At 41.4% G+C, this 18,854-nt stretch overlaps 1 protein-coding gene across 3 annotated transcripts in view; it reads left to right on the forward strand.

Moving 5' to 3' along the window:
• PACRGL (parkin coregulated like) overlaps window positions 1-12,647 on the forward strand; it is a 592,831-nt gene extending 580,184 nt beyond the window's left edge. For all 3 annotated transcript variants that reach the window (XM_044062079.1, XM_044062078.1, XM_044062080.1), the window contains one exon: window positions 12,184-12,647. In XM_044062079.1, coding sequence (XP_043918014.1) covers window positions 12,184-12,240 — 57 coding nt within the window. In that variant the 3' untranslated portion in view covers window positions 12,241-12,647. The remainder of the gene's footprint in view (window positions 1-12,183) is intronic.
• The last annotated feature ends 6,207 nt before the right edge of the window (window positions 12,648-18,854 follow it).

Raw genomic sequence — 18,854 nt, forward strand, 5'->3', positions numbered from 1 at the left:
GGACAGGATTAGGAATAAATTTATCAGAGGGTTAGCCCAGGTTGGCAGGTTTGGAGACAAAGCCAGAGAGACAAGATTACGTTGGTTTGGGCATGTGCTGAGGAGGGATGCTGAGTATATTGGGAAAAAGATGCTAAGGATGAAGCTACCAGGTAACAGGAAAAGAGATGTGGTGAGAGAGGACATGCAGGTGGTTGGTGTGACAGAGCAAGATGCAGAGGACAGGAAGAAATGGGAACAGATGATCCGCTGTGGCGACCCCTAATGGGAACAGCCGAAAGAAGATGATGACTGACAAAAGAATGGATTGCAGATCTAATAATTCAGAATCCCATTCTCTGATTTTTTTTTTATACCAAGTTAGGGTTTTACCATTTATGTCAGCTTTTAATGAGTCCCATGTCATTATTTTATTTATCTCTGTGGTGTAATTAATATCTAAGAAGAACTGTAATTCAGATAATAGCCAGGGTTTGAACTCTTTAATTTTAGTTATATATTATGGAATTCTGGAGTTAAAGATTAATGGTCTGTGCCCATTTTGAAGTTTTAGTATCAATGAACTGTGGTCTGAAAAGGGGCAGAGAATGATTGAGAAATTAATGTTATTAGAGTGTAAGTCAAGGACAGCAAATATTTTATCTGTTCTAGTTTGAGTACCAAATCTGTGATCTTGATGGGAAAACAACAAAGATTTATCTTTAAATTTGAAAGTATCTGCTATATGAAATAATTCTACCTACTTGTTTAAAGCTTTTGAAACAACAGATGTATTCGGTGATCTTTTATTTGCAGTTTCATAAATATCAAATATACAGTTAAAATCTCCTAATATTAAGTTGCCTTTATAGGTTCATAGGTAAGTACTAGGCTATCTGCCCAAGGGCATTTATAAGCCTAGACAGAGTGTGTTGGCTCTCGCCACCCCTTTAGATTAGTTCCCTTTGCCTCTGACCAGCAAAGCCATTAGTTCCCTGCGCCTCTGTCCAACAGAGCCACTGCAGTGATCCCCGGGGTAAATTTTCTGTTTCCAATCCACCCGTCAAGGTTTCTCTTGAAGAGTGCTAGTGAGGGGCTCTGCCTGATGTGTATTGGAATCTTGTTCCAAAGCATGGAGACTCTCTAGGTCAGGAATCTATCCCTCCAGCACGTCCTATTTATCGTTGTGGTAAGGTTTATATCCCTAGAGCGTGTGGCTCTCAGGGATTTGTTTTTTTTAGGTGGAGCATATCCATCAGTTCTAGGTTGGACATGGCCTTGTATGTCAAACAGAGATCACCTCTGAGTAATTGGTATGCAACCGAGTACAGCTGGAGTTTCTTTAGTCTGGCTGCATAGGTCATCTGTTTGAAGCCAGTAATCCTCTCGGTGAGGTACTTTTGTGGTCTTTCCAGCTTTTGCAGGTGCCTTGTAAGGTACATCCCAAATGGGGCGTTGTATTCTATAATGGGTCTAATAAGTGATGAGTACAGAGGCACAATAACCTCCTTTGTTTTGAATGCGAACCCTTTTGAGATTAGGTGGGCCACGTAGAAGAATTTTCTAACCACCTTGGTAATATGATTATCAAAGGAGAGATTGCTATCTACTTGGGTTCCCAGATTCCTTATTACTTTTTCTGTATTTAGGGGACTACCACCTATGTGGTAGTTCGCGGGTACTTTGTTTTTTCCAAAGGGGATGACTATGCACTTTTTGGCATTCAGCTTGAAGCCATGATTTTGACATCAGGTATCCGTCTTAGTGAGACCCTTCTGGAGGGTGTCTGTATCAGCCGGAGAATCAATTATGGCCCCTAGTTTGCAGTCATCTGCGAACTTGGTCAGCCAAAGTCCTCCTGTGATTGCCTGTACCTCCGAGAAGTATATACCGAACAGGAGGGGTCCTAGGACTGAGCTCTGGGGGTCGTCACTTGTAACCAGTTTAGAGTCTGATTTAGAGTCTGCAACTCTCACCGTGTGGGTTCTGTCCGTGAGCCAATTTGCAAACCATCTCGTGACGTAGGGGTTAATGTTCAGGTTGGTGAGTTTGTCTATAATACCAGAATGGGGAATGGTGTTGAAAGCCTTTGCGAGGTCTAGATAGGCTGTGTGGACCTCCTTACCCTCATCTAATGCCTTGGTAACTGTCTCAAAGAAGTCCACCAGATTTAGGAGGCATGATCTGCCCTTAACAAAGCCAAACTGGGTGGAGTCCAAAGTTTGGATTTTCCCAATGTCTCTGTTAATGAGTTCCATGATGATGCACTCCATAGTCTTGCAGACCAGGCTAGTCAGGCTTATAGGGCGATAGTTCCCAGGGTCTGTTGTGGCACCACCATTGTGGAGTGGGATAACTGTTTCAGTGCGCCACTCTGTAGGTACGTAGCCTGTAGAGAGGCTGAGTTTGAACAGTGTGTTTAGGTGAGGGGTTAGTTCATTTTGGAGCTCTTGTAAGACACAGCCTGGGACACCATCCAGTCCCATTAAGGCTGTGTGTTTGGCTTTGGATAGGGCTATTTTAACCTGTGTATCAGTGATTGCCGGGGCCTTACATTCTTCTGGTATGGTTATGGGCCCTTTAGGGGGTGAGAGGGGTGTGAAGTTTGCACTGAACCTGTCTGCCAAAATGTTGGCAATATCAGTCAGTTCAGTGTATTTTGTGCCATTCTGCACCAGCTCAGAGCAGATCTGAGAGTTTCCACTTAGGTTCTTGACATAGCTAAAGAATGCTTTGTGGTTATCTTTGGAGTCCTTGGCAATTTTTCTTTCGAAGCTAGCCTTGGATGATTTAATGAGGGATCATAGTTTCTTGCTGATACTGATCAGGGATGTCTTTCCTTCTAGGGATTTTGCTCTTATCTGTACTAGTTTCCTCCTTCTGTTGTAGAGCCTGTTTATGGCAGGGGTCCACCAGACTGGTTTCCTTTTCTTGGAGGAGTGAGTCTTGTTTTTACTTGGGATAGCATGATCCATGCATTCCTGCAGATGATCATAGAGTGGCTTTGTATAGGTTTCAGCAGCTCGGACATAATTGTCCATTGGCGTGGGGGCTGTGAACCTTTCCACCTCGGTCTTAAACAATGTGAAGTTTGCTTTTGAAAAGTTTTTCACAGTGGTTTTCTTGATTGGGGTTGGGGGCGGATTGTGAATATAAAGAGTAATTAGTCTATGGTCTGATCTAACCAGCGAGGGGTTGACGTCAGGTGTGGAACACCGGTCACCCATGTTGATGATGACCAGGTCCAATATGTTGTTCCCTCTGGTGGGGGTGTTGACCAGTTGATCCAGGGCACTCGAGTTTATAAATTCTAGGAAGCGTTGGGCAAGGGAGTTAGTACTTGAGTAGTTCTCCCAGTTAATGTTTGGGTAGTTGAAATCACCCAGTATTATGGTGTTTGGTAGGACCTTCATATTTCCCAGTGTCTCCAGAAATGCTGAATGGGGGTCCTGGGTCATGGTGAGTGATCTGTAGCAAGCTACAATTTGGATTGCAGTTTTTCCCGTTGTTAGTTGCACTTGGATGATCCCTGATGCATTGTGCTGCACCACTAACCTGGAGGTGTGAGTATCCTTGATGAATATGGATACAACCCCGCATTTTGTGTTTCGGTCCGGGTTCTGTGGCCGAAAGGTATGGTATGAGTTATAGCCTGGTAGTGCTGGGGTGCTCTCTGGAGCCTTAAACCAGGTTTCTGTTACTGCACATATATTGATGGTTCTCCATACTGAAGAGTGCCTCGAGTGCATGCATTTTGAGGTTTAGATTTCTGGCGTTGAGTAACATTATCCTCAGTTTTTGGTTACTTGTGCTATTTACAGTGGTGGGTTTGTCTTTTGAGCCTTGCCTAAAAAAGACACTATGGGGGTGGCAAGAGCCTTTGCCAGTATTCAAAAGCCTAAGGGTGACAGGTGCAAGCCGTCTCTTGCGAAGCAATGGGGCTTGTCGAGCATGTCATCCCAGGCAGACAGATACTGCATCCCCTTTGAATGACACCAGAAACTTAGCCAATTGTTGAAGTTGATCATTTTTTTCTTTATACTGTAGCATCATTCTTGGTGAGGGCAGGATGCTACTCATGGTCAGGGTCATACCTGCCTGGGCTACATAAGACAAACCCACCGCCATATGGAGAAAATTGATATATGTGCAGTAACAAAAACCTGGTTTAAGGCTCCAGAGAGCACCCCAGCAGTACCAGTCTACAACTCATACCATGCATTTTGGCCACAGAACCCGGACCGAAATACAAAAGGCGGGGACGTATCCATATTCACCAAGGATACCCACACCTCCAGGTTAGTGGCACACCATGATACTTCAGAAATCATCCACATGCAACTAACAACGGGCCAAACTGCAATTCAAATTGTAGCTTGCTACAGATCACCCACCATGATGTCCCAGGACCCCCATTCCACATTTCTGGAAACACTGGGAAATATAAAGGTCCTACCAAACACCCTTATATTGGGTGATTTCAATTACCCAAACATTAATTGGGAGAACTACTTAAGTACTAACTCCCTTGCCCAACATTTCCTAGAATTTATAAACTCAAACGCCCTGGATCAACTGGTCAACAGTCCCACCAGAGATGACAACATATTGGACCTGGTCATCACCAATATGGGCGACCGGTGCTCCACACCGGAGGTCAACCCCTCACTGGTTAGATCTGACCATAAACAAATCACTTTGGATATCCACATTCCGCCCCCACCCCCGGACAAGGAAACCACCATGAAAAACATTTCAAAAGCAAACTTCACGTTACTTAAGACCGAGGTGGAAAGTTTCAAAGCTCACATGCTAAAGGATAACATTGTCCAAGCTCCAAAATCCTTTACTAATGCATTCTACGGGCACTTACAAGAATGCATGAATCGTGCTATCCCAAGCAAAACCAAGACTCACTCCTCCAAGAAAAGGAAACCAGTATGGTGGACTCCTGCCATAAACAAGCTATACAATAGAAGGAGGAAACTAGTACAGAAAAGAGTAAAATCCCAAGAAGGGAAGACATCCCTGATCAGTATCAACAAGAAACTACGATCCCTCATAAAATCATCTAAGGCGAGTTTCGAAAGAAAAATTGCTAAAGACTCCAAAGATAACCACAAGTCATTCTTTAGCTATGTCAAGAATCTAAGTGGCAATGCCCAGATCTGCTCGGAGTTAGTGCAGAATGGTACCAAATACACTGAACCGACTGATATTGCCAATATCCTGGCAGACAGGTTCACCGCAAACTTCACCCCCCCTCTCACCCCCAAAAGGGCGCATAACCATACCAGAAGAATGTAGAGCTCCTGAAATCACAGACACTCAGGTTAAAACAGCCCTCTCCAAAGCCAAAAACACAGCATCAATGGGACTGGACAGTGTCCCATGCTGCATCCTACACGAGCTCAGAGATGAACTAACCCCTCACCTAAACACACTGTTCAAACTCAACGTCTCCACAGGTTACGTACCCATAGACTGGTGCACAGCAATGGTTATTCCGCTCCACAAAGGTGGAGCCACAACAGACCCCAGGACCTATCACCCTATAAGCCTGTCTAGCTTGGTCTGCAAGGCTATGGAGCGCATCATCATGGAACTCTTTAACAGAGACATTGGGAACCTCCAAACACTGGACCCTACCCAGTTCGGCTTTGTTAAGGGCAGATCATGCCTCCTAAACCTGGTGGACTTCTTTGAGACAGTTACCAAGGCTATAGATGAGGGAAAGGTGGTACACACAGCCTATCTAGACCTCCCAAAGGCCTTTGACACCATTCCCCATTCTGGTATTATAGACAAACTCACCAGCCTGAACATAAACCCCTACATCACAAGATGGGTTGCCAGCTGGCTCATGGACAGAACCCACATGGTAAAATTTGTGGGAGCTAGGTCTGACTCTAAACCAGTTACAAGTGGCATTCCCCAGGGCTCAGTCCTAGGACCCCTCCTGTTTGGCATATACTTCTCAGAGGTACAGGCAAGTGCAGGAGGACTATGGCTGATCAAGTTCGCAGACTACTGCAAACTAGGGGCTATAATTGACTCTCCAGCTGGCACAGACATCCTCCAAAAGGGTCTCACTAAGACGGCCACCTGGTGTCAAAATCATGGCCTCAAGTTAAATGCCAAAAAGTGCATAGTCATCCCCTTTGGAAAAAATAAAGTACCCACAAACTACCACTTAGCTGGTAGTCCCCTAAATACGGAAGATGTAGTAAGGGATCTGGGGACCAAGTAGATAGTAAACTCTCCTTTGATAATAAGATTGCCAAAGTGGTTAGAAAATCCTTCTACGTTGCACACCTTATCACAAAAGGGTTCGCATCCAGATCAAAAGAGGTCATTGTGCCCCTCTACTAATCGCTCATCAGACCCATCATAGAGTACAATGCCCCATTTGGGATGTATCTTACAAGACACCTGCAACAGCTGGAAAGACCACAGAAATACCTCATCAAGAGGATCACTGGCCACAAACAGATGCCCTATGCAGCTCGACTGAAGAAACTCCAGCAGTACTCGGTTGCATACTGCCTACTCAGAGGTGATCTCTGCCTGACATACAAGGCCATGTCCGACCCAGAACTGATGGACATGCTCCACCTAAAGAAAAGTTTATCCCCTCGAGCCACATGCTCTAGGGATCTAAACCTCACCACAACAATAAATAGGACGTGCTGGAGGGATAGATTCCTGTCACAGAGACTTCCCATGCTTTGGAACAAGATTCCAGTCTACATTAGGCAGAGATCCCCGCTAACACTCTTCAAGAGAAACCTTGACGAGTGGATGGGAAACAGAAAGTTTACCCCGGGGATCACTTCAGTGGCTGTGCTGGACAGAGGCACAGGGAACTAATCTAAGGGTGCAGCGAAAGCCAACACATTCTGGCTAGGCTTATAAATGCCTTCAGGCAGATAGCTTAGTACCTACCTATGAACCTATACCTTGACAATCCAAAACATCTGCGCTCCATAAATTGAATTATCATATGAGTTATCATATGGAGAATATTTGTAATAGGAATAAGCAATATTTATGTTATTTTGAACAGATATAGTATTATTGTAGATTAGACAGAATTCTAATACAATAAAAATGTCTACTTATTGTATAAGCAATTAATATTTACATGAAAGATTGATGACAAGCAATTCAATCATAGTAAAGTAGGATGTATCATATATAAAACCTCAGTAAAAGATTATAGCACACAGTTATTTAACATATTCATCCTTATTGATGAAGTTTTTCAAAACTTATTACTTAATATAAATAGATGGTAATACTATTTATACCTAATGTTTATAATATAATGTATTTTACTGGATATATCAGAAGTTATATTTCATTGATTGCCACCATTTAAGTAATCACTTTGTTGTTGCTAACTTACTTAAAGCATCGTTTGTTTTATGTGAACATTGATGAAAGTTAGTGCATTTTAATTATCAGTGTATCCCTCTCCCCATTTCCTACGCATAAGGATTTTCATATCTGTCATTTATTATAAAATGAATGAAATTATAGGTTAAAAACCACAAATTCACTTCTTGTGATTGATGATTACAAGTTCCCTTTCCATATTCATAAATTGCCATTTTATGGCATATACTGAAAGTTTTTCGATTTAATTGGCAACATTCTATTTTGTATAGTCAGCAAAGGTTAAACTGAGTGATCATTGTCAATTTAATACTATTTGTTCAGAATGTGATTGTTATATTCTGTGACATTCCTAGTTCAGGCTTCTATTGTTTCCCTTGAACAACTTTGTCAGTTTGGTGTCATGTATGAAACATTAGTTACCTTGGTAACAGCTTAAGTATTATGTATGGCCAAGATGGGTTACAAAACCACAATTCAAGTTAAAGCAATTATATGACTTGTTATGCACATTTACTTATATGAGAAAATCATCATGCTTCCTCTTGATGTTCAGTATAGTGTTTGTCATTTATGACAAGTTAAAACAGTAGTGTTATTATACACAAGCCCATGTTATTAAACTGAGTGTCTATTGTCAATTTAATACTAATTGTTCAGAATATGATTGTTACATTCTGTGATATTTCAAGTTTAGGCTTCTGTTGTTTCTCTTGAACAACTTTGTCAGTTTGATATCGTGTATAAAACATTAGTTACCATGGTAACCGCTTAAGTATTATGTATGGTCAAGATGGGTTACAAAAACTACAATTCAAGTTAAAGCAATTACATGACTTGTTATGCATATTTACTTATATAAGAAAATCATCATGCTTCCCCTTGATGTTCAATGTAGTATATGTCATTTATGACAAGTTAAGACAGTAGTGTTATTATACCCAAGCCCATGTTATTAAATCCTGTCTTTAATATCTAAATTCAGCAGACTGCTTCATCTTATATGACGATTATATATTTTATGTCTAGATTTACTAAAATCATACATTACATAAATATTGTGTTTTTGTTTTTGGCTGTTGCTTAGTTATTTGAGAGACCACAAGCTGTAATGCTTATTATTAGCTCCTTCCAAGCATGATTATAGAGTCCATAGACTTTAAATTATGAGAACCTTCTAGTTTCTTATTTCCATCCTTACATACACACATATCAGTACTTCAAGCACGGGCAACAATGCCCATCCAGTTTTGCCAGAATACCATTCATTAGTTCATGTGGTGTGTTTCCAGGCTGTTCTTAAAATATCCAACCCAATATTTGTCCTGTTCCATTTTACCAGACTGTTCCGTGCAGAGACCACTCTGCCAGTGAACCACTCAACACACCTTCCATTCCCACAGATATTTCCAGAAAGGAAATCTGATGACTCTCTAGCCCTTCCCGGCAATCCTAAACACCCCTAGAATCAGCTATCCCCATATGCCCAACACGTCCGAGAAAGCTCACCTCCCAGACCACTGTAAAGGGTACTGCACAAGACCAAGTGCACTTAGTCTTTCACAATAACTCAGACTTCCACTCTTATGTAAGTCCTTAATGTGTTTGGACCAAAGTACATTTTAAATGTAAAAGTGCGCTTATTATTTATTTATTTTTTTTTATTTTTATTTTTTTATCAAGAATCAACTTAATGAGCTAAACAAAGTGTTGGGAGACCATCAATATGTGTAAATGTGGCTTTAAACAGCCCTTTTATTATATATATATATATATATATATATATATATATATATATATATATATATATATATATATTTTAAAACCAAAAACTTAATTGCCAAGAATTATCTCGGAGGCTCCTCAGAGCTGTAAAGCATTATCGTCACTCTGTCTCCATTACCATAGCAACCTGGGCACATCTGTTTCTGTTAGTGTGTCTGTGTACTACATACCAGAGGTTCGCAATGCATCTGAAGCAAAACTTCACTTCACTGCAACTTCAAGCCTAAATTCCCTCTGTTTCAGTGAGGCAGCAGCCAGGAAAAGAATGGAGAGCAAACAGATAAAAAAAAAAAAAACAAGAGATAACACATTATTCAAGCCTTCCTACCTCTCACTCAGCAGATGTATAAACAAACTATTCTCTGCAAAAATATCCCAAATCAGAGTTTTATCCACCCCCTTCCCCTGGATCTTGGTTAAAACACCAATTATCTCTTCCTACTACACAAGCATCAGTAAACCTCAATCACAAGCAGCAACCCACAGCTTCCCAGAGACAAAAATGGCAACATACAACAGCTGCCAGACACAGCTGCATCCACACACACCATGTCAGGCTTAATCAAACAGCACTTGAAGCTATGATACCTGCCATAATTGATATTAACTATGTTTAGACAGAATAATGATGACATTTGTACTAAGACATTGCTACTATTATTTAACCAGGATATACATGACATTTTTAAATCATACTTTAACTGAAGAAAGTATTAGTCTCCATGACAGCATTTTTTTCAAAACACTCTACAGTTACTGCTATTATATATGAAGTTAATTTGTTACATTTCAGTCTGAACTCTGATGAATGGTACCTTGTTGAATCAGTTAATTAATTACTTAAATTATTATAAGTAAAATCAATGAAAAATGAACAAGATAAGTATTCACTGAGTTCAAATAAGGGAATAGAAGGTTCTATGTTTGTATTGTATGTTGTATTGTTTGGCTTACAAGGTACATTATTTCTTTCCCAATCATGTAAATAGTAACCCATCTTGACCTACCTTTGTTTGTGAAGAATTATTGGACTCTTTGAACATTCTGAATAAATTGTTACTGTTTCTCAGTTGTTTAAGAAACCCTCCTTTTTTTAAAAATATAAAAACTGATGACAAGTGATGTACCATATCAGTTGATGCTTTCAGAGATGTAGTTGTAAGAGTTATTTTTTTGGGACAGCTATCTTGGAATCATTTTTTTGTTACTTCTTTCTAGCATCAGTCCAAATATTTGTTTATTTTATTCTTTTAAGAGTAGAGGCCATCCATTCCATTTCTTCTGGGATAGACTACATGTTGTTTTTGATGAATATAGTAGCTTATTCTAAGTCATTAAAGGTTCTCATCTCATTGACAAAAAGTATTTTAATCTTGGCTGGAAAGGCCAGCTGTGCTTTAATGTTGTTTTGTTTCAACAGTTTTATTATTGGCCAGACTTTTTTCCTTTGTTCTAGTATTCTGGAAGAATAATCATTGTCAAGCCTTATCAGGCTTTGATTGTATTTTAAGGCTGATTTTCATAAAGCAGATTTTAATATTAGTTCCTTGTCCAGAAATGAAAGAAATTTTATAACTATGGATCTAGGTGGAGTATTTGTTGAGTTAGAAGCAGGTTTCCTCAGTGTTCTATGCGCCCTTTCAATTCCAAATGAAAGTCCTCTTTCAAGTCTAAAAATTCAGACATCCAGGTTAAGAATGAAATAATGTCTTGTCCTTCAGTCTTTTCAGGCAGACCTTCTACTTTCAGCTTTTTCCCGATTAGGGGTCGCCACAGTGGATCATCTGTCTGCTCATGACTGGCAGTGGAGTTTTACGGTGTTGAGTTGCCAGCCTGGCGGCCATTCTTCAACGAAAGGCACACACATGCATGCACTCACTCCTAGGGCCAGTTTAGAGTATCAAATTCACCTACAGCATGTCTTTGGGATGTGGGAGGAAACCAGAGCACCCAGAGGAAACCTACGTGAACCACAGGGAGGACATGCAGACTCCACACAGAAGGAACCCCAGCAAAGGATCGAACTGGAGAACCTCTTGCTGTGAGGTGGCAATGCTAACCGCTGCACCACCACGGCAGTGCCTGTTTTTAAGCAGAACAAAGATCCTTATGTTGTTTCTCCTTTCTCTGTTTTCTAAGTAATCTATTTTGTTAAGCAGCCATGTATTCAGTTTAAGCAGAAATTCTTTTTGGAATTCTTCCTCTTTGAGTCTCCCTTCAATGTCATTTAGAGAAGTCTCTATATTTGTTATTTTTGTATGGTGTTGCTGTAATAGTTCCTTAATAGTATCATTATGTTTTTGAGAATTTAATTTAAGGTTTTCTAAGTCATTTTTAAAGCCATCCATCTTCAAAGATAGTTCCTGTAAGGTAGATGTCATCAATTGCAGTTCTTTCATCTGGATGAGAATTCCTTGAGTTGTTCATATTCAGTGACTCAATATATCTCCAAGTTACTTGACAGGAATTTTTTTGTATATCACCACCAAAATTGATATTTATGTAGTTTAGTAGTTTATCCATAGATTTATGACATTTTAAACTTGAAAATAATAACATTTTCCTATATTATTATACTAGTTTATGGAGCTTTCAAAATTCACTGCTCTCAGTTGGCCATCTAGGCTCTGCCCCCCCCCCCCCCAGCCTCCTCTCTTTGTTGGCATGAAAGCTCTGAAGGGTGTGGCACCCAAACTTGTCTTTTAAGTCCGCTAAGCTTGAGCTAACTGTTTGGGTGCGTGGAAGGGGCCCTGAAGTTTGCAAGCTGGCTAGCTGTTATATCCTTGGCAGGATATAAACCATATAGCTAAGGCTACTGCAGCAGTGGTAATTCGAACATCTACTGTTATAATAAGTTTACTTTTACAACTCTACTTTTTCATCACTTTATGTTTGCAATTAGAAATAATTCCTATAATCTAGCTGTATTATTTATTTAATTGAAAATAAAGCCTTTGTTGCAAGTTATACATTTTTTGTTTGAAACTGACATGATATTATTTCTTTCTCTTTTTTTTCTAGGAATGCCTTGCGATAATCAAATCCAAAATTCCAACATATTGTTCAGTGTTTTCTTGAAGGGAAGGGACCAGAATGGCTTACAGATGGCTTAATAATAAAGCATGTCATGTTTTAATTCGAGTCCAGACTCCTAGTCATTGTACAGCTCCGCCTCCACCTTCTGTCTGGAAATGACTTGCGTCAGTTTTTTAATAAGCTATGATGGGAATGTATTGTTTTACTGTGTGTTTTGATCAAAATGCTTTGTGTACTGTTTATTCTTTGGAAGATAGTGGTACATTAATAAGGCTTAAAAGTATCCTATATAGTCATTGTCTAAAATGTCTGAGATAACTATGCCTCTAAGAAAGCTGTTACAGCATGATGTAGCTTGGGAATGGAGATAAAGAGAAGAAACAGACTTCCAAAATGCTCAAGAAATCCGTTACAGATGCCACAAAATTAAAATACTATGATATGAATAAGCTGGTTGTGTTGGATGTATATGTCATTTAGAATAGTGCAGGAGCCATGATCTTATAAGAGAATAGACAAGCTGCTTATGGGTTAAGAGCTTTTACATATGCACAAATGGCATGTGCTCATATAGATAAGAAATTGTTAATGGTAGTGTATAGATGTGAACATTTTCATTAATCTGTGTCTGGTAAAGAAATTCAAGATAGAAAAACAAAAAGCAAACGCGTGTCAGGCATATTTAGAATGTTTTTGTATAAGGCACTTATGAGATTGCAGAGGTTGTTACTCAATTCTTAGGTTAATGACTTGAAAGTGAAATACAGACCAGGCCATGGAGAACATCTAGCAGATATGTTATATGGAGCGTATTTCCCAAAGAAAGTGTGAAGCTGCTCTAAGCTGGGCAACAATGCTCCTGCTGCCCACTGATTGTGACCTGCTCTACTTAATTTCAGCTGAAACTAGTCTCATCAAAGAGAGGAAAATAATTATTTCCATTCTATTTTCCATGTAGAGCTAATGGATTGCTGAATTTTGCTAATTTGTACTACTACTTACTCTGCCACTGCTTCATAGGTTCATAGATTAGTACTAAGCTAACTGCCCTTGCGAGCCATTTTAAGCTTAGCCAGTTATCCCTTGTGAGACTCAAACCGTGCACTTTGTGTTTGTAAGGCAATCACCTTAACCATTAGGCCACCCTCATTTAGAGTATTTGTCTTAGCTTTATATCGTAAGACGAAACTGTTGATATTCTGGATGCCTAGTCAAACCAGTCATCGAAATAATTCATTTTCTGTCTGTCAGACAGCATTTTTCTGTAGCTGTTGATGTTCTTCATGTTTCCCTGTTGCAGTCATCACATTTGGGTTATCCCTGCCAGGGTAGCCCTCAGTCGGCCTGAATACCAGAGGCTTATTATTTCTACGTCAGTTGCCGTCGCTCCATGATTGATGTCAGTTCATCAGTGTTATAAATTAAGGCAGCCGATGCCATTATATCAGTTTTTCTTGCCGAAGAGCCCGAAGCAGAAGCAGTTCGCATGAGTGCCAGTCGGCCGTTACCTGAGTTTTTCATTTACAAATTAAAGTTGAAGCCTTCTAAAACTAAGTACCCCATTGGGGATCCTTTTTTCTTGCTCTAACCAATGTCAGAAAAAGTTAACAACTGTCTCGCCTGTGGAAAGCAAATACCACACCGAGATTTTCATTCTTACTGCGTCACTTGCTTAGGCCCAAACCACGATGTCCCCCGCTGTCGCTTTTGTGCTTTGTTCAACGCCAGAAATATACATCGTCGGGCCCTTATTGTAGCTAGATATTTTCACTCTCAGTCCTCAAATTTCGATATGGCTTTGCTTAGCTATCCAACAGCAGATCTTCTGAAAAAAAATAAAGATAAAGACAGAGACAGACTGCACAGGTCCAAAACTGCCAACGATACTTCCGTTAAGCTAGTCGGCAGTTCTCCGGTCCTTAGTGAGGCACTTTCACAGCCCCTGATGCCCACTTCTGTGGATTCGCAGGCCACTACCAAGACCCTTTTGGAGTCCGGTATGTCACGAGACTCTTCATCGACTAAGGATCCTGCGGATGTCTCTACCTTGGATGGGTCTGGAGCCACTGAGCTTCTGAGGAAGTACTTCGCAGTACCGATTCTCAACACAGACCAATGCCTTCTTTTGCATCTTCCTTTCTTTCAAAAACTACTGAGTTTCTAAGGCCCAGGTTATGAACCGCACCCAAGAAACCGATGACCCAATCTCTGGCACCTGCTTCCTTGCCTCAATCTTAGATGCTTAAAATGGCAGAAGACCTTATAATGCTTATCAGGGAAGCCAGGCTACCCCTTCCAAAAGAAAAAGAGATTTGTCCCTAGTAGTTTTATCTGGATAGGAGTCCGATGCATCTGAATATGAGGATATGGAACCCCTCTCAGCTTATGAGGATTCTGATGCAGAGGAATCCATCCCTTCAGCCTCTCCACCCGAGGACTTTTCCTTTGGGGAAACCCTACATACATTAAGGGAACATTTCAATGGGAATGTCAGGACTACCCTCAGTCAAAAAAGAGACTCTGGGAATTCTTAGATCTTCCACAGCACAGACCTCTGGCCATTCCTTCTGTCCTGGATGTTGTGGATGATGTTTTTATGGAATCCAGTTTGACTCCTGACACCCTCCCTCCTGCTCCCAGTAAACCAGACAGGTACTATAGAGTCCCTGACTCTCACAAATTTCTTTTCAAAAATCCTGCTGCTGACTCCGAGATTATCTCTCAAGGACCTAAAGGAATTAAAGCAACTCCTGCTAAGAATCCCACCCCCTCAGATAGGGATTCCCGAGCATTAGACAGATGGGGTAAAAAGTATACACCTCTGCTACACTTGCTATTAGAGCATGGAGTCGTCAGTTCCATATGCTGAAATATCAGCAACATACCATGGAACTCTTCAAACAAAAAATATCTTCTTTTCCTGCTTGTGCAGAAAATAGTTACAAGAGTTAATGCATTCTGCAAGTCAAGTAGCTAAGCACACCTTACAGTGTGGTTTTGATGCCCTAGAAGCATTTTGCAGGGCAGCAGTCACTGGGTCTGTCCTCAGAAGGCATGCTTGGCTAAAGGAACAGCCCTTTTTAGACCATGTCATATCCAAATTATTGGACGCACCACTGCACAAAGACAATTTATTTCAACAAGGCAGAGGAGGTCTTAAAAAAGATAGAAGTAAAAGCTAAATCTATGCAGACAGTTAAAGACTTCTTGCAGGTCCAGCCACCAAGGTTCAGTAGGCATTGCTCATCCAAGCACTGGCCCTTTCCTGCCCCCTCCAGGTCAGCTCAGCCCAGGTCCAGGGGAAGCAGGCCTCCCCAGACAACAGCCCCAGGGAATGCAGAGATCTAAGCAATGGAGTTCCTCCTCTTCAAAACCAGGGAGTGCTAAGCCACCCCCTCATGGTAAGAACTCACAATGACTTTACACTACCACCCCCTCCCTCTGCCCACCCGCTCTTGCCCCTAAGAAGAATACTGTCCTTCCACGCTAGCACCTAGGCCACCATTACCAACGACCACTGGGTCCTCAATGTAGTGTCATAGGGATACAAATTTTATTTCCACACTCTACCAACCCCAAAAGGGTTCCCAGATCTTCCCACAAACCAGTGGGCAGAGGCCAAAAAGGACGTCATTTCCCTGCTCTCGATGAGGGCAATAGAGCATGTTCCTGCAGAACAGGTAGGCCAATGTTTCCACTCCAGACTTTTCCTGGTACCCAGAAACGAGGGCATCTGGCACCCCATCCTCAATCTATCCATTCTAAACACCTTCCTAGTGATACTAAAATTCAAAATGCTCACCCTCCAGCAACTTCTACCTGTACTCTCCAAGGATGCTTGGTTAGCCACCCTAGACCTAAAAGAAGCCTACCTACACATCCCAGTCAGTGAATCTTGCAGGAAATATCTCCATTTCAGGGCATAATGACTGCACTTTCAGTTCTCTGTGCTTCACTTTGGCTTATCCACTGCTCCCAGAGTTTTCACAAAATGCCTGGCTCCCACCATTGCTTTTTGCAGACAAAGAATATTCAAATTTACCCAAACTTAGATGACTGCCTGATTTAGGCAGACAGTCAGGAAAAGCTGCTAAAGTATCTGACCTTTGTAAAGGACCTACTGACCTCCCTGGGGTATACTATTAACGAAAAGAAATCCAAACTAGTACCCACGCAAAAAATTGTATTGCTAGGAGCAAGCCTGGACACGGCATCCCAGATGGCATTCCTTACACCAGAAAAACAAACCTACCTGACAACCTACTTCTCTCAACTAGCCACCGGACCCCAGATGTTCTTCGAGTTTCACTGTTGCAGTCATTACATTTGGGTAATCTGCTGGCAGGTTGCCCTCAGTCGGCCTGAATAATAAAGTCTTGGGTCCTGCGTCGGTTGCTGTCTCCTCTTCCATGACGTCAGGTCGTCAGGGGTATAAAACATGCAGCCGATGCCATTTTATTCAGTCTTTCTTGCCGCACGGTGCCTGAAGCAGAAGCAGTTCGGAAGTGCCAGTCGGCCGACTCCTGAAATTTTCGTATTCGAGTTTCAGAACCGAAGTCTTCAAACTAAAGTTAAGTACTCCGTTGGGGAACCTTTTTCTTACGCCATACCGATGTCAGTAAAAGTTAGCAATTGCATTAGTTGTGGAAAGCAAATACCTCATAAGGATTTTCATTTGTACTGTATTCCTTGCCTAGGCCCAGATCACAATGTGCCTTGCTCTCGGTTTTGTGCTAGATTTAACCAACACACTATTAAGCGTCGGTATATTTTTGCTTCTAAATATTTTGGTACAAGATTTAATTATCCTGAAATGTCGTCGGTTAGCAATCCGACTAACGGAGTTCACAAAAAAATGCAAAGAAAAAGACAGAAACAGACCGTCGAGGTCCAAAACCGACAACGAAGCTTCTCCTAAGCCAGTCGCCGGTTCACCGGTACTCAGTGAGGTACATTCTCAGCCCCTGATACCTGCTACTTTTGAGTCACAGGCCTCTACTGAGACCCATTCGGAGTCTGGTATGCCGCGAGATTCACAGAGTATTGAACCCGAGGATGTCTCTCCCATGGCTTCTGAGGGTGTTTTCGGGCCTCAACATTTTTATATTAAACCGACGCCAGCCTCAAAAACAAGGTCAGAAACATCTTCTATGTCTAAAAAAATGACGCATGAGCCACGTGCTCAGGCCCCTATGCCTAAAAAACAGATGATCAAAATGGCTGAGGATTTAATTAGCTTGATCAGGGGTTCCCAACCCCCCCCCTGCTAAGAGGCCTAGGCAAGGCACTGATTATGAATCTTCAGATCAGGTTTCTATTTCTTCTGATTCCTCTTCTGATCAGGAGTTTTCTATTCCACCCTATGAGGATTCTGAAGCAGAGGAATCCATCCCATCCGCATCTCCTCCTGAGGATTACTCTTTTAGAGAGACTTTGCATACTTTAAGGGAACATTTTCACTGGGAGAGTCAGGACTTCTCTGAATCAAAAAAGAGGCTTAGGGATTTCCTTCTTTTACTTCAGCATAGGCCTTTGGCAATACCTCCTATATTAGACATTGTTGATGATGTGTTTTCGGAATCAAGCATGGCTCCTGATTCCCTGCCTCTGGCTCCTAGTAAGCCAGACAGATATTACAAGGTTCCTGACTCCCACAAATTTCTATTCAAAAATCCTGCTGCTGATCCTGAGACTATTTCTCAGGGTCCCAAGGGTGTAAAGGCCTCTACAGCCAAAAATCCTACCCCCTCTGACAGAGATTCCAGGGCGTTGGACAGATGGGGAAAGAAGGTTTATACGTCTGCAACCTTGGCAATCAAAGCCTTAAACTGCCAGTTTCATATGCTTAAATATCAACAGAATGTTATGGGCTTACTGAAACAGATAATTATGTTGATTTCTGATTGTGTGGAAAATAAAGAGTTACAGGAATTATTGCATTCAGCGGAACAGGTTGGAAAGCATACTTTGCAATGTGGTTTTGATTCCTTGGAGGCCTCTTGTAGGGCCGCCGTTACTGGATCTGTAATTAGAAGGTATGCCTGGCTCAAGGAGCAAAATCTACCTGATCATGTTAAAGCTAAATTGTTGGATGCCCCTTTGCAGCATGATACTCTGTTTGGTAATAAGGCAGAAGAGGTTTTAAAGTAAATGGAAGACAAAGCTAAATCTATGCAAACTGTAAAAGATTTCTTGCAAGTGCAGCCAACCAGGTTCAGTAGACACTGGCCTACTAAATTGGTCCTTTCCTGTGTCCAACAGAGCCACTCAAGGCAAATCCAGGCTCTGAAAAGCCTCCAGATACCAATCACAGGGTTCTTACAGGTCAAAGTAATGGGGTGCCTCCACCTCCAAATCTGGAGGAAACAAAGCACAACCCTACAGTAAGCAGTCTCAATTACTTTACTCTACCTTCACCAAGCACTTATCTTTTGGCAGCCCCCTTGGGGGAAAACTAGCACTTCATACTCAAAATTGGCAGTTAATTACCCAGGACAAGTGGGTATTAAACATAGTATCCCAGGGGTACAGATTTCATTTCCATACTTTGCCAATTCCAAACGGATGGCCAGATCTGCCACAAAACCAGTGGGCAGAGGCCCAGAAACAAGTCATGTCCCTCATGGATATGGCGACTATTCAACTGGTACCAGAAA

This window comes from Protopterus annectens, chromosome 2.part1 (genome assembly GCF_019279795.1).
Source record: "Protopterus annectens isolate FY-2018-M chromosome 2.part1, PAN1.0, whole genome shotgun sequence".
NCBI lineage: Eukaryota > Metazoa > Chordata > Ceratodontiformes > Protopteridae > Protopterus > Protopterus annectens.